Source organism: Amblyomma maculatum, chromosome 7 (genome assembly GCF_055883805.1).
Source record: "Amblyomma maculatum isolate TAMU_Amacu chromosome 7, ASM5588380v1, whole genome shotgun sequence".
Lineage (NCBI taxonomy): Eukaryota > Metazoa > Arthropoda > Arachnida > Ixodida > Ixodidae > Amblyomma > Amblyomma maculatum.
Window position 1 is genome coordinate 26924102 of NC_139350.1, and position 16064 is coordinate 26940165.

At 46.8% G+C, this 16064-nt stretch overlaps 1 protein-coding gene and 1 pseudogene across 1 annotated transcript; one reads left to right on the forward strand and one right to left on the reverse strand.

Annotated features, from left to right (window-relative positions):
- The first annotated feature begins 487 nt into the window (after positions 1 to 487).
- On the forward strand, positions 488 to 12949 carry LOC146182855 (tubulin beta-4B chain-like; annotated as a pseudogene).
- On the reverse strand, positions 7486 to 12234 carry LOC146182856 (uncharacterized). The gene is made up of 2 exons (XM_084608957.1): positions 11854 to 12234; positions 7486 to 9296 (listed from the first exon to the last, which is right to left on the reverse strand). The coding sequence occupies exons 1-2, from the start codon at positions 12026 to 12028 to the stop codon at positions 9145 to 9147; spliced, it is 327 nt and encodes a 108-aa protein (XP_084465083.1). The 5' UTR covers positions 12029 to 12234; the 3' UTR covers positions 7486 to 9144.
- Positions 12950 to 16064: the final 3115 nt, after the last annotated feature.

The following is a 16064-nucleotide window of genomic DNA, read 5'->3' on the forward strand; positions in this document are numbered from 1 at the left end:
AAATTACTTTAATGCATTAATTCAGTTTGTGTAGGACATTTGTCAGTCCAGATTGAACCTTGGCCAATCCCCCTTCGTGGGTATGTGCCATATATAATGGCAGAAGAAGAAGAAGAAGAAGAAGAATGTGCTAGCTACGTGCAATACGAGCGCCCCTGCGCCAACAATCAAGAACCCTGTGCTCCGGGGTGCTTTCCGATATGATAAGTAGTTCCTGCCGGCACTAGCGCCGAATATTCGCACTGCATCGGCTACGTCAGCAGGAAATGTTATACCCAGGCTCAGAAATGCCTTTCCTTGAGGGAGGGATAAGCTGTAGCGCTTTTTCTGACGGTTTTAGAGTTTCACTACTAGTACTAGTAATCGTATTGAAAGAGAGGAAGAGGAAGCGAGGGGTGATGCGGCGCAAGGCTATAAAAGGGCTCACCCATGCCCCTAAATAGCAGTCGCTATCCTGGGAGCTGGATTTGCGGAAGGGGACTCCAAAATGGACGAGATTGTGCACCTGCATGCGGGGAAGTGGGGCACCACACCGGAGCGAAGGTAAGCAGCGCTTCCGACTCGGGGGTTTTTCGCGGCACAGAGCTCGCCTCTTCCAGCGGGTTTCGGTGCGTCTTAGGTTAGCCACTGCACCGCTCTTAACGCGATTTTCGAGAGTCTCGTTTCAGACTACGGGCGTAAGTACAGGCTTTTGAGCCAGTCGCAGCAGACAGTAGGTGCGGTTCTCAGCTGCTTAGTTTTGGATTCTTTGTGTGCGTGTGAGAGCTGCGAACCATAGTGCGCCGCCAGATTTGACCTCTCCATTCGCGTTGACTGCTGCTTTCACTATCCGAACAATAACACAGCCGACATACAAAACGGTATTCTTTGATATTGCAGATGGTATGGCGTCACATTCTGGTGGTTGCAGCTTTTAGAGCGCAGCTCTTCGGCTCCAGCTCCTGCGTTTCGCGTCGCCGTCGCCGTCGGCCACGTAACCAACTCCGTCCCGCACTCAGCGTCCCAGCTCAGCTCCCCTCTTCCTCCATGGCACTAATCAGTTCTAATGGCTAACTAGTCACCTTCCAGTACTAACTAAAGATTAACTAGTCATTAACTACTTCTAATTCTAATTAGTCATAATTGATGACTGAATAGTCATGAGTAATGACAGACCACTATCACGCCATCGGCTGTGACGTCATGACAGGATGGGACGTTGTCATGATATCACATCCGATCATGGCTAATAACCGGACGTGATAATGACGTCACATCCGGTCGTGACGTCATGACTGCTGATGACGTGAGATTCACGCATATATGAAGCTGACCCCGTCGAGGGTTCGATGCAGGCGTATGTGCGGAGCCTTTCATTTGGCGCTTCCTAGAACGCCGCACCCCACTGCATACTGAAATAGACGCAGGCATCAGCGGCGTTTAAAATGGCTTGACCGCAAAGAAAGGGCGCTGTATCTGTCACTACTCTGCGCAGACACCTTAACCGAGCTGTAAAAAAAAAGAGAGGAAGGTGGCAGTGAAAAAAGAAAAAGAGGCGTCGTAGTGGATGGCTTCGGACTACTACAAAGCTTCCTTTATGACAGTCAAGAACTGTTAGTGGAATGTTTCGTGAAGGTATATGTGCTAAAAATTAAAAAAAAGTTCCGTATTTGTACATACATGTCTTGCTCGAAATATTTGCCTCAATCTATCAAAAAGATGAGACAGCTGATGAGCTGCGCTCAATTTTCGCACTATGAAGTAACGTAATCATCGACAGACATTTTGCCTCTGCCTCCTACTCGATGTCAGAGGCGGGACGTGGGTGTGGATGGCATTCGCAGAGGCATTCGAAGAATACTTAACCTGTGCTGTGATCGTGAAGAACAACTAGATTCATAAGGACTAGGTGTGCTGTTAAGCTTTGCCAAAGTTTCGCGAGAGTTGAGATACGTAAGCCGTAGGGCTCCTAAGGAAGGCTCTGCTCCAACAGCATTCTATGAAAAAAAATAGGCACGTTTTTTTTCCTGGAATTTGAAATAGTTCTTTTTGAAATAGTTCTTTTTGAAATAGTTGAAATAGCTCGAGCTCTCAGGCCCGATGTGAATGTTTATACTTGTCGTCACGGTTAGGTGTGAAAGCGCACTGATTAGTCCCATTTCTACCCGTCTGCAGCTCCGGGAGGTCATCTCTGACGAGCATGGCATCCTTCCATGCGAGGTCTACCAAGGGGATTCGGACCTCCAGCTCGAGCGTATGAATGTCGATTACGACGCAGCTTCTGGTGCGTGCCCTATTTAATAATGCGAAAACAGTTCCTGCTTCATTAGTAGCTGACGTGCCATTAACTCAACTCATCTCATAAGTGGCGTGTACAGGGTGTGTCGGCAGAGCAGGTCATCAGATCGTGTCGGTGCAAACATTCAATCAGTAATAAGAAAATTATAGAAGGTCTTAAGTATGTCCAAAAGAAGGTCGTGGGTTCTCGTCGTGAAGAGCGTCGCCAGTTCCGAGTCCATTGCTTCAGTAGCATTGTGAAATGCTTTCACATTACAGCGCTTAAGCCGACTTAAACCTTTAAATTTTTTTCCTTTATGCTGGCAGTTCACTTTCCTACTGTAACGGTCGCCTTGTGAGCTCTACTCCGGTAATATTGTTAAGAAGTGGCAAGCCGATGAAAACAGGAGAAAATAGAGATGGTCGATCACAATGAGATGACGTTTTATGAAATGTTGCGGGGCCTAGCGCGAGCGCTCCTGTCCGCGCCACTGCCCGCTTCTTTTTCCTTGATCGTCCGTATCAATAATTAGTTGACAGGAAAGAAAAGGCCCATTATCGGTTACACTTGCTCTGTGGACCCCTGACCCGCACCGTAAAGGAAGGGAGGAAGAAGCGGAGAGAGAGAATAAGGTGCCATAGTGGAGAGCTACGGAGTAATTTCGACCACCTGGATTTTTAACGTGCACTGACATCGTCCAGTACACGGACGCCTCTTCGTTTCTCCTCCATTGAAACGCAACCGCCGTTGGTCGGGATCCCTATATTCAGCTTTTATGTGACAGCTGACCGCTTGCCAAGGCAATTTAGAGGAGCTGTCATGGCGAACAGAAGTAGAAACTGCATAATAATAAATGGTTTAAAGGAAAGAAAATGCGAGCATCTGTCACTTTTCCGTGGAAACTTGATCACGCCGTAAGGAAATAGATGATGAGAAGAGGTGCATGTCTTCGCCAAGGTTCTGTGCTTCTGGCTCGCTCTAAAGTTCGCTGTAAAGCTTATATAATCCTAATTTCGGCAGAAAGTGTGAAATAATATGCGAAAAACAATTAAACGTATGCGAAACAATGATTCGACAAACATGAACGAAAATTCAGTTTCGTATTTTGAAAAAAGAAGCAAAAGGAGAAACGTAGCTTCCTATTCCTCACAAAAAGAAATTCATATTGTTCCAAATAGTTAACCTGACCATTGCAGTGATACAAGCCACTTATTAAGCTTGAAAGCAGCAGGTGCGATAAAGGTCTGTGACCAAGCATTTGTGACCAGCTAACAACAAAACCAACAGCAAAGGATCCAGGAGGAACATTAATTCTGATGGGTTACACAGTTACACACAATTGCCATCATGAATACGAAGGTCAAAGATTTATATGTTGGAAGCAAAATGTACTGGCAGATTGTATACTTATGACTAAAAAAGCAAGTTCATGCAAAACTCGCAGATAGCAGAAGGAAGTTAACAAAGCTCAAGATGTGCTACTCTGCTGAAGTGTCAACAAGGAATGATCTCTTCAGAATACAATATTCACTAATATTCCCAAGGTATGGATGACGCAGCAAACCACAATGCGATATTATCGTTACATGCGTTCTTTTTTTCAAAATTATGAACAGTGACACTACTCATGGTTAATTATACATCCCGATGTTTCTTACTGAAGTTTCATTTCTTCTTAGAATAAGTTAAACCTCGAAAGGTGGGACCGCAGTTTGTATCTCTACTAGACATATTCCAATCTTTTGTTATGTAATGAATCCTGATTTTACGTACACCTCGCCTGTACATTTGCAAAGCTTGACATGCTCGTCCAGGGTTTGTAGTCTATGATGTGGTCATTCAACTTGAGAAACATATTCTCTCTGGAGACAAGCTCACCACTCAAAGCGCTAGGCGCTATTTTGAAATAAATTGTCTAAAGGACATCAATTCTGCTTCCAATCGATGCAGCCCCTTCCTGGACCGTTAGTTATCATATACCTATTTGTTGCCTCTAAAGTAGGGGGCTGCTTCTTACGTGCTATGAATGCGAAATCAATTTTTTGTCTCTCTAATTTATTCTAGTATAATCCAAATCAGTCACCTTTAATCCAACATAATTCACAATAATTCAACGTGATCACCATCAATCTAACGTATTTCTTCTTAGTACAGCGTCCTCATTTTTATTAGACGTAATCCGCCATATTATAAGTTAATCCAAAGTATCATCCTTAATCCCATGTAAACTGCCTTATTCCTCCTTAAACTACCCTAATCAAACTTAATCCGCCTTAATCTCCAGTGTTGCCAAATACTGGATTTGTCACGTGTCGGGCGAGACCATGGCTCGGACCCGTTTTTTTTTTAAGGTGAGGCACTCATCTGGGGCCCAACGCAATTTTTGGTCGAGGTTTGGTTTGCTCCACGTTGGGCGCCAGATGAGGGCCTCGCCTTAAAAAAAAAACGGGTCCTCGAGCCCGACGAGTGACAAATCGAGTCTCTATAAACACCGGTTTATTCTGGATAAACGAAAAGGCATTATATAAAAAGAAACAACACCAGGCGCTGCTGCACTGAGAACATGCTGTTCAGGCGCGCGACAATAGAACACCAAAGAAAAGCGGGAAGCATGTCAAGGCTTTACCGTGGCGAGATGAAATACACTGCGGAGCGAATAGGACGAGCAATAGGGCCAAAGCCTAGCGGCGACAGAAGAAACATTGCTCCTCGCGTTACAGCAACTCACGCGAATACGCCTAGGCTGTTGCCGCTGGCACTCCTTCCATCTTCGCGTCGCCAGTCTTCTTTCCGTCGTCCGTGCACACCCCGCTGGTCCTTGATTATCTACTCAATCATGCGCACTCGCACTGCCCGCGCAAACACCGCACAAATAGGAACACGCGCGCGCGGTTTAAAACTCTAAAAGGGGCTGCGGAGCCCCACACATTATAGTGTTTAATGCAAAGTAATGCGCGCTAATCGCCCCTCACCATTAAAACTCACCATTAAAGCACCATTAAGCCTGTAACTGATTACCGTCGCCTATAGCCTCACCGGGCATAACAAATTCGTCACAAAGCGTATGCACGACCGTGCAGTTTGTTCAGTCCAGTCAAAGAAGTCTGGAGTAAACAACCCAACGTAGGTGGCCTCTGAGACTTTTGCTTGCCAACCCTTGTGGCTAACAGCCCGTTCACAACGTGTCTGCGTCTTAGGGAAACCTAGCAGAAAAGAAGCAACCGCTATATGCCCGCATGTACGCGCAGCAATACAAGGAGCACGGCGAGTTCAGAATGAACAATAACAAGCGCAATCTGCAAAATATGACTCCTGGTGTCGTTTTTACGCGGTTCGTACAGCCACAAGCCGTGCATGAACCAGCGATATTTGTCTTGATCGTGTTAAATGTTGCGTATTTGAACAGCTTTCACGTCTCTGTGCGCTCAGCAGGCGCGCTCTGTGCCAACTGGCTCAGTTTTCCTACCCCCTCACAATAGCGTCGCGGAGGTTTCACTCGACGGGCTTGGCTTCTCCTTAGGAGTGCGCGAAGCTTTAGGGGTTTTTTAATTAGCGCCCACTTGTTCATTTCTGCATTTATTTTTTTCGTTTCCTCATTAGGCATTCGGTCAGTGCATAAATCCAGAGGTTTTAATTGCCCCTGTGAAAATGATTCCGATTTTAATGTCTTAACCCACGCTTTTAAATACCTCCACCTTCAGGCCAGGATGGTGCAGGCTACAACTGGGCCAAGGGCCAATGCACGGAGGGTGCTGAACTGGTGGAGTTTCTGCTCGACGTCCCCAGCAGGGAAGCGGAGAACTGCGACTGCCCGCAAGGTTTCCAGATCTACCACTCCGTGGGTGGAACCACCAAATCCGGCATGGGCACTCTGCTCATCTCAAAGATCCGCGAGGAGTACCCGGACCGCGTGATCAACACATTCAGCGCGGTCCCTTCCCCTACGATATGAGATTTTCTTTGTGACACATTTTCCGCGCCTTTGAATCAGGTCGCCCAAGGCACGTTCCAAGACATTCTTTTCGAGATTGCCTTCGCCGGTGCGAGTGCTCCCAGTTCTCAGTGGGCTTTGTGCTTCTACCTCCAGGTTTCTGAAACCATCGGCGAGCCCTACAATGCCACCATGCCAGTGCACCAGCTGTTAAGGAATGCCGACGAAACTGTCTGCATAGACAACGGAGCCCTTTGCGACATCTGCTTCCGGACCCAGAGGCTCACGACTCCCACTTGCGGAGATCTTAACCATTTGGTCTCGGAAACTATGTCAAGTGTGAGCCCATGCCTTGGGTGAGTTTTTGAATGCTGCGCACAATACTGCTTTCCTTTAATTAGCAAAATAAATGCATTTCCTGAAGATCCCACAAAGTTTCACAACTCTCCACCGCCTGCTTCTAGTGACAGCAGCGATCGATTCAATATGAGGCTGACTGGAAACACAGCTGCCTCGACAGATATTAAAAAACATGTACACATATTCAGAACAGCATAATATACATATGCATGAAGTGCGTTTGGAAGCACAATTCGCGCAAAAATTCATTGAAACTGGAAACGTAAATAGAAAGCACCCCCGGCTTTTATGTCTGATTCGTAAACTAATAATAATCGTACTTCGTACACCAGCTAATTACAGGAAGCGAAGCAGGTTTCAGGATGCACTGAATCTGCAGTGGCAGTAGTGACGTCCACATGTCATTTAGGATTCTCCAAAAGCAGCCGCAGGCTGAAATAGCAGCCCCGATGCAACTCGCTCCGTCCGGTCTTTCGCTGCACCCTCAGGAACGGATTCTGTTGGCAGGGCCGACTTGGCTTCTCACAGTCTAACACTGATTTCGCCTACTATTTTATTTCGAGTTCTGTTGTGCGTCACAACTCACTCGTAAGTTGTTCTTGTAATCTGTTACTTCTTTTTTTAACATGTGCAGTGCCCTTTCTGCTTGGACCATTGTCTCCATTATGTGCATAAAAATCACCGTGTCCGTGTAGCTGTAAAATTATCATTACTTCGGTTACAAGCAAAAAAATTGAATATCTAGACGTCTTTTATTGGAGCTGACATAGATAGCATAGGTATATTAACTACGGTCGCCAAATATGTTTGCCATGTATTGAATTCCTAATGTCCCGTCATATATAGCATACGAAGCCCCCGTCCCTTTCCGTCCCTTTTTTCATCGCTGTAATACCTGTTGTAGCGGCGTGTGCCGCAGATGTACACGGAATGCCAAGCAACCAAGAAAATCCCCTTTATTTCAACATGCAGTCACTTATATACACAGAGCGACACTGGTGCCTCTGGCGGCCGGTGATCACAAACTCAAACCGAAACCAAATATACAACATATTCCCTTCCTTATAAAAACGGCTACATTGGTTAGTAATTTAGTAGTGGTAGTACGTTAGTGCTCGTGTACAGAATTATATTTACAATAATGACAACGTGCTTGTCCTAGCACATAATACAAAAGTATATAGAAAACAAAAACAAACAAAACAAGATACACTTCAATAATGTCCACATCTTTCAAACTCAACAACATTCGTGCGGAGAGTGACAAATTCATGTTCACTGCAGCACGAGTCCTTCTGCACTCAGTGTCCATAGCGGTCTGGGGGTCGCCTGTTCCTTGGTGGCTGTACCCTACGCTGTGGTCCCGATGCTTCAGAGAACCCACTGGCTGCAGGCGAAGTCTCTTCCGGTTCACAGCAGGTCACTGGTGGCATAGGTTGCTGCTTAGCAGCAGCCACAGCTGAAGACCCGGTTGGCGCTTCTGAAACGGGTCCGTCCATGGTAGGCGGTGAGCTGCTTTCCGTAGCGGTATCATTTGTACCATTCCTTTCACCCCACCCACAAAGGGATGCAGAAGCTTGTGGCATCCTCGACAATTTTGAAGCGTTCCACGTTTTTCCATCATCAAGGTGAAAAGACGATTGCCCCTGCTTTCTTATCACTTTCCTTGGGCTGCTAAAAGCGAAGTCACCTTTAAATGCAGTTGTAGGTCTTCGTACCCGTACAAGGTCACCAACATCCACTTTGGTTTCCCTTGCGGCCCTGCGAGCGTCTGTGTAGAGTTTACTGGATTGTTGCTTTTGCTTCACCCGCTCGCGTAGGCGGTGGAGCTCTGCACTAGGGTCAGTCGAAAATATGGCTGACGGGTACCCAACCACATCAAGCCGAGTTCTTGGCAAACGTCCATGCAGGAGAAGTGCTGGGGCAACAGCAGTTGTGGCATGTGGCGTGCAACGGTAAACGCCCAAGTATTCTGTTACCGTCTGGCGTAAGGGACGCTGCTCGAGTGTAGCTACTTGAACAAAACTTTTAAAAACTCTGTTAAACCGTTCTACTTGACCGTTTGCTTGGGGGTAGTATACGGATGAATGCCGCAAGCGGATGCCGCGATCCTGCAGAAAAGCTTGGAACTCTCGAGATGAAAACTGTGGCCCGTTATCGCAAACGATTTCTTCTGGGTAACCTTCACGTGCGAACACTGACACCAAGAAGCTTGTGACTGTGCGTGTTGTGGCTTGGTTGCAAAAATATACCTCGGGCCACTTAGAAAAGTAGTCGACCAGCGTGATTGCATATCGGCAATCGTGTGGCGCTCTCTCAAATGGGCCAACAATGTCCATTCCCAGCTTTAGCCACGGTTCCTTTGGTAAGGGGACCGGGTTCAATGGTGCAGCCCTAACCTTCGAGCTTTTGTCCGCTGCCTGACATATACTACATGTTTGGATAGCTAGCTCGACTTGCCTGTCCATGGCTGGCCACCAAAATTTTTCTCGCAGACGTGCTTTCGTTCGTACAATTCCAGGGTGGGCCTCATGAGCAGCGGTAATTATCCGCGGTGTAAGTGATGCGGGGACCACAAGGCGTTCGCCACGCAAAATCAAATTGTCCACCACTGAAAGCTCATCGCGAAGTTTGAAGAAAGGTTGAAGCTCACCCGGCAAGGATTTGTGCGTAGGCCACGACGATTCAATGTAAGCCTTGATTTGTTGCAGTGTGCCGTCTTCCGACTGGGCCTGTTCAAACTCTTCCCTGGTAATGCAAGAAGATACAAAGGCAACTGATACAGTTTCATCTGGTAAGGTCTCTTCTTCCTGAGAAGATGACGCCGGGAGACGAGAAAGCGCATCTGCTACTCGATTTTGCGAACCCTTCCGGTACTTTACTGTATAGTTGTACTGCAGTAGGCGCTCAGCCCACCGTGCTATTCGCAAAGGACGCCTTCCTGGCCCTTGGGTAGAAAGCAATGCGACCAAGGCTTGGTGGTCAGTAAGCAATGTGAAATGGCGTCCCCACAAGTAGACATGCCACTTTTCGCACGCCCAAACACACGCAAGTGCTTCACGTTCTCCTACTGAATATCTCCTCTCTGCGGATGAAAGTGCTCGAGAAGCAAAGGCGACTGTGTGCAGTTCCTCTCCATCCACCTGTTGGAGAACCGCTCCAAGCCCACAGTCAGAAGCGTCAGTGGAAACTACAACGGGAAGGGATGCATCGAACATCCGCAGGACTGTGCTGGACGCAAGTGCCTCTTTGATCTTTCGAAAACTGGAGTCTACCTCGCCAGACCAAACAAATGGTTGCCCTTTTCGAAGAAGAACACGCATCGGTTCAACCATCTCGGCAAAGTTGGGAACGAACCTAGAGTAGTATTCGACCAGTCCAAGGAACGATCGAAGGCTGGCTGCATCGGTGGGTGCCGGGGTATCCTTGATGGAAGCAACCTTTTCCTCCAGTGGAACAATACCACTTGCTGTGATCCTGTGACCCAAAAATGAAAGTTCCTGCGTATCGAAGATGCATTTCCTGTTCAACTTGAGTACTGCCTCTTTAATGCGTCTAAGTACTGATGCAAGGTTATCTATGTGCTCCTGCCGGCCCCGCCCGAAGACTATAATATCATCTATATAGAAAAGCACGCCCTTACATCCCTGCAGGACTCTGGACATCATACTCTGAAATGCAGAGGGCGCGGAAGCCAGCCCGAAGCACACTCTTTTAAAACGAAAGAGGCCTTCGTGAGTAAGAAATGCGGTCAAATCGCGACTCGCAGGGTGAAGCATGACCTGGTGGTAAGCTGATGCGAGGTCTAGCTTAGAAAAATGTGTTGCCCCCACTAGACTATGCAAAAGCTCTTCTGTATGAGGAAGGGGAAAGCTGTCTGCTACGACAGCTTTGTTTGCTTGTCTAAGATCTACACAGAGGCGAATACCTCCCTCTTTCTTTTTAACGACCACAATGGGTGACACCCATTCAGATGCCTCCACCCTCTCTATCACGTCAATATTTTCCAATCGACGGAGCTCTTCCGAGACCAATGGTCGCAGTGAGAGCGGAAGGCGCCGAAGTTTTGATTGGAATGGCTGCACTGTGGATCGCGTTTTGACGTGGTGCACAAAACCTTTTACGAGGCCAAGGCCTGGATCGAAAAGAGATCCAAACTCTTCAACTAATTCCTTTGGGAGGTTAATTTCCTGCACGGCTTTTGTCGGCTCAGAGCGCTGTTCCCTTCGAGAATTAGACGTTAGCGTCGTTTCAAGGCATTGAAGAGATGACCCATCAATCTGTAGACCGAGCGCCTTGATGGCATCGATACCCAAGAGTGAGGTGCCTTGTTCTACAACATAGAAAAGAAGACTTGTTGTGTCAGCTTTGTACGTAACGTCAGCGAAGAAACAGCCACGAACCGGAATTGGCTGTTTTGAATAGTCTAGTAACCGAACTGTTGGGGCAAAAAGTACGTGGTCTCCAAAATGCTGCTTGAAAAGGTCCTGTGTAACAATGGAAACAGATGACCCAGAATCTATAAGGAAAGTTATGTCCGTGCGACCAATCGAAACTGTGACGTGAACTGCGGAGCGAGCGGCCGTCGTCACAGCCAGAATGCTCAAAACTTCCTCGCTAGAAGAATTTTGGCTGTCTACCTCACGAACCGGAGCGGAGCCTCGTTTCTTGCAAACAGAGCGGAAGTGACCCATAACACCGCAATGGTGACAACGCTTGCTTTTGGCTGGACAGCGAAATGATGCCGCACTGTGCTGAGATGAACCGCAGCGATAACAACGCGATTGGCGGCTGTGTGACTGCTTCGAGCTCTCGTCGGAATATGGTGTGCGCGTAGGCGTATTTCCACGAGTATTTATACGTCCAACAACTTCAGAAGGAAATTCTTGCAGATCATTGTACGCCTGCTCAAACTGCCTTGCCAGGAGTACCGCTCTAGCGAACGAGAGAGACGATCCTTCAAGAAGAAAACGTTCGCGCAAGCTCCGAGACGAAATACCCGCAACGAACTGGTCACGCAGCGAATCTTCCTCAACAGGAAACGAGCATGTAGCAGAAAGCTCCCGTAATGCAGTGATGTACTCATTCACTGATTCACCAACTTGTTGGACACGCCTACTAAAACGATGCCGTTCGGCAACAACATTGCTTGTTGCCGAAAAATGAGCATGCAGAGCGGCCACTGCGATATCATACGATGATACTTCAGGCCTTCCATCGCCTGAGCCCGATGCTTTATCAGTAGCAATTTGCTCACCGAGCTTGGCGTTGTCCAAAGATGGGAGGGTGTAAAATATGCGCTGACCTTCTACCCCAAGACTGTGAAGAAGTAGTGCCTTGCGACGATCCGGTGTGCAGTCGGAGGCACCCGAAGCAAGCAGGTAGTTCTCGAAGATGCGGAACCATTGCGGCCACGCAACAGCAGGTTGGCCAGGCGCGGGCAGGAACGGGGGCGGTGGCGCGAGTCCCGAAACACTCATGGCGCCGAAGAGCAAGCGACGAAAGTCACGCCCCCTGAAATCGGCCAATCCTCGTCGCCAATGTTGTAGCGGCGTGTGCCGCAGATGTACACGGACTGCCAAGCAACCAAGAAAATCCCCTTTATTTCAACATGCAGTCACTTATATACACAGAGCGACACTGGTGCCTCTGGCGGCCGGTGATCACAAACTCAAACCGAAACCAAATATACAACAATACCCTCCAGGGTAGTGCGGATATCTGATGGAAGGTGGCCTGTGCGCGTAACAAGAAATGCAATTTTAGTATTTTAGTACTTAATGTAAAACTTAAGTATTCGAAAGGCTTTAATTAAGATAGTAAATTGCGACATCACTACATTGTTGACCATTTTCGATTTTGCAGGCTCATGAGCGGTGTAATTTATACTGCCACATAAGATTGCCATCCAACGTAGACCGCGCAAATTTATTCCCCTTGTGAGGCTTCTAACCGAACATCTTTTCCTATCAGGCTTTCTGGGCACCTGAAAGCTGACCTTCGCACACTGGCTGCGAATATGGTGCCCTTTCCACGCCTGCACATCTTCCTGACTGTTGTCGTTCCACTCGGCTCGCGAGGAAGTGAGCAGTACAGGGCCCTGACTGTGCCACAACTGCCGCTGCAGATGTTTGACGCCAAAAACATGATGGCAGGGTCGCTACCTGGCAGTGGCGGCTGAGTTCAGGGGCCGGATGAATAGGCAGGATGTCGATAACCAGATGCAGAACATGCAGAACCTTCTTTCTCATTTCTTCATCAAACGTATCGCAAACATCATCAAGAGTACAGTGTGTGGCATCCCGCTTGGGGACCTGAAAAGCACATGCTGCCTCGATGAGGCGCGTCGGACTCCTGCTAGAGCAACGTACCCAGCGCTGCGAAACTTGCGTGTTATCTGACGGTTTCTGCAGCGCTGGCACAGGCGCTTTCTTGTTGCACGGGGGGCAAACTTGAGATGCCGACCTCGCTGTACTAGCCTGCGAGCCTCACATCCCCTGTACCTTTTCTTAAGTTTGTTGATGGGGCCCTGAATAAGCGGAATGCCTACACATACATTGTATCTTCAGGGTTTTATTCCCCTCGCCCTGCCAAACGTTGCTTTTCATTTTGGGGGTGATAGAGTTGCTATAACTTGATGGGCTGGGCTGCCAACCTCTCTTGCCTCGCATGAAGACAGGTCGCACGGGCAGCTTTAGTTATGCTTGCGAATATCCTTTTAGTGCATTAAACAGCCCATTCATGGAATACTATATGAATATCCCGTGCTAGATGGTCTGTGTATTTTATTTGTATGCTCAATGTACCCAATAAACTCTTGTTTGCTATCGCCGCCCCCGAGTTGCGGAGTAGTTTTGCGGACCTAAATCAGCCCCAATAAAAAGTTGATTTCCATGCAGAGACGCCTGTGCTCATGTTTGTATATACAGCCTTGCCACTACCCCTTGACAATATTCACTCGACTACATAAATGTGGCTCAATTCACTCGAAAAATAAAACGTGCGTTAGTGTCCCTATTTGAATTCGGACCCATACTGAAATGTAAATAGCTTTCGTGTTAGGTTATTGTCTTCGATTTATTGCTTCTGCGTTTTCCCGTTTTCTCTTTGTGTGCGCCAATAACTGCCTCATACGAAGACGACGCGTTATCAAGTGCTCTTGCTTGCCCTCATAAGCAATAAATTATATCTGTCGATGATAGAAAGTTTCAATACTCGAGTGCACACTATGAATGTATTCCTTCGTGGCTAATTTACTTTTCATTCCTTATTGAAGCATTGCTGAGTTTTTGATATTTTTTATTCATCTGCACAGCTTGTCTACCCTTTGGTGAGTGGCATTTAATTATATTTTCGCGATTTCTGCATTTGTTAATCACTAATAGAAAATAAATCCTTGAGCCAAGTATACATTAATTTTGCCGGTAAGGCTATACTGCTTTAAATAATTACTCGTATGAATAACTTTTTTTTGCCCAACTCAATGTATTTGTCATTTGTACCAGCGAAAATCAGGTAACATGCATTTACACCAATTATGAAGAATATTACAGATTACAGAGTATTTAAGGCAAACGTGCAGTTATATTTTAATATGCTCGAGCTGTAAAAACTACGGTACTCCTAAAGAACCCTGACAAATAACGGGCCTCGATTCTCATATACTCCGCTTTCCTTCGCATGTAATTGCTTGAATACATATAGGCTTGCGCTTCTCGGCAGCAATCTTAATTTCATTACGGGAAGAAAGAATGCTGAAACGATTAGGTATATGGGAGCATGCTAAGAGATAAGGGGCTCGCACTTTGAGTCTACTCCATTGCATAAGCCACAGGGATATGGAATAATATCATCCATTGTTATGATTTATAAACTTTAGTTGGGCCAAGTCTGGAACTCGGCTGCGTCTTTTTCACAGGGGGCGCTCCTTAGAAACTTCGACTACTTCTATTGACTGAACGGCAAGCATTGCGGCTTTGCGTCGGCCTTCCTAGTTTTGCGGCTATAAATGTCGTGTGCTCTGAGGCTCGGGTACCCCCTTTGGATTCCCGTTTCTTGCAACTTACGGTAGAGTCAATTATAAAATTTATAATTACTCTCTACCGTGTTCCGTAATGATATTTATTGCTTCACCTAATTTATTTTTTGCACCTTTTAGTCTCGCTATCTAAAGCTGCAGATCGTATATGTGCAGTCGCTTTTATCTCTGTTCTGAGTAGATGTGTGCTTACTTTCACGACCCTTACAAAAATTGGTTTTGAAACTCCATTGTCGGACTATTGACCGCCTTTTGAATTTATTGAATATCGATAGACTTTCGGCCCCAGTTGAGTATAGTCTTCACACGACCAACAAAATTTTCATTGTTTTCTACCCAATAGACTTTCTGTACTATTGTTTCTATATGCTTTTTGTTGTCAGCTTTCAACATTCACGAAGAAAATAGCGGATACTGTAGTGCTGACCCATGTTTTTAAGTGGTTTTAGGCGTCAATGTTGAGAACATGTAGCGATTTCGTTATGCTTCTTTGATCTCACTTGATATTAACGATTGGCCAGATTCTGCAACGTAATATAAGAGCAGCGCCCAATTGCGTGCACGTTCATGTTTATTGAAGTGCATATGGACAGTTTTTAACATTAACGGTGCACACCTAGCTGATAGTTCGCAACAGAGTAGCGAAAATATGGCCCTGAAAACTTTATGATGGCAAAAGCTCCCCTCACTATTAATGCAAACACATCACTGAATGCTACTCAAACCTCGTAATAGATCATATTTTGTATGTCACACAAGGTAACTGTAATGCGAGGATATACGTATATAGTTTATATCAAAAATAAGTTCAGTGAGTCATCGCACTAACGAACACGATCGTAGATTTAACCTACTATGTAGGGCAGGGCAGAGCTTCATTAAACCAGTTGCAAAGTTTAGTATATGCTTCAGTGTCTGACATTCTGCAGAAGCCTAGATGTTTTTGCCCATAGCTCATTGCCGCAAAATGAGGTGCAATCTGCATTGGAATCCTCCACCGCTCTGCGTGTCTTTCGAAAGTTTCTTTTTTTTTTCTTTCCTTTTTTTGAAGTGGCCACCACGCTAAAATTAAGTCACTTTAAGCATTGGGGTGTTCTAATAATCACGGTTTGATCACACGGATACTAGTGAACAAGAATAACAAAAACGTTCGTTGTATTAAAAAAAAAAAAGGATAAAGCACGCTTTCTTCCGGTGACTCTTTTTCAAACACGCATTCGGCCGCCTTGCTCTTGTCCCCTTCATACGCACACTCCCCGTGCCCCGCGGACGGGCGCCAGCACGACCGGAGGCTCGGGGTTGCTTCCTGTTGCTCGGAGGGGGCTCCCCGCGGTGTCTCTGCTCTGCCTTCTCGGCCGTTTCTCCTCACCGAGGCGGCCTTCGCGCCGTGGCCGCGGCTTCCCCTTTTCTCCGAAGTGAAACCGTTTTTCTGCGCCCCGTTTCTGCATGTGTTTTCTTTCACGGCGACGCGGGTATGC

Excerpts from the sequence above, each read along its gene's own strand:
- LOC146182856 (XM_084608957.1), bottom strand. The coding sequence starts at position 12,028 with ATGAGTGTTTCGGGACTCGCGCCACCGCCCCCGTTCCTGCCCGCGCCT. Across the intron at positions 9,297-11,853 it reads TCACAGTCTTGGGGTAGAAG|GGAAGAGTTTGAACAGGCCC; the intron begins GTCAGCGCATAT and ends TTGCATTACCAG.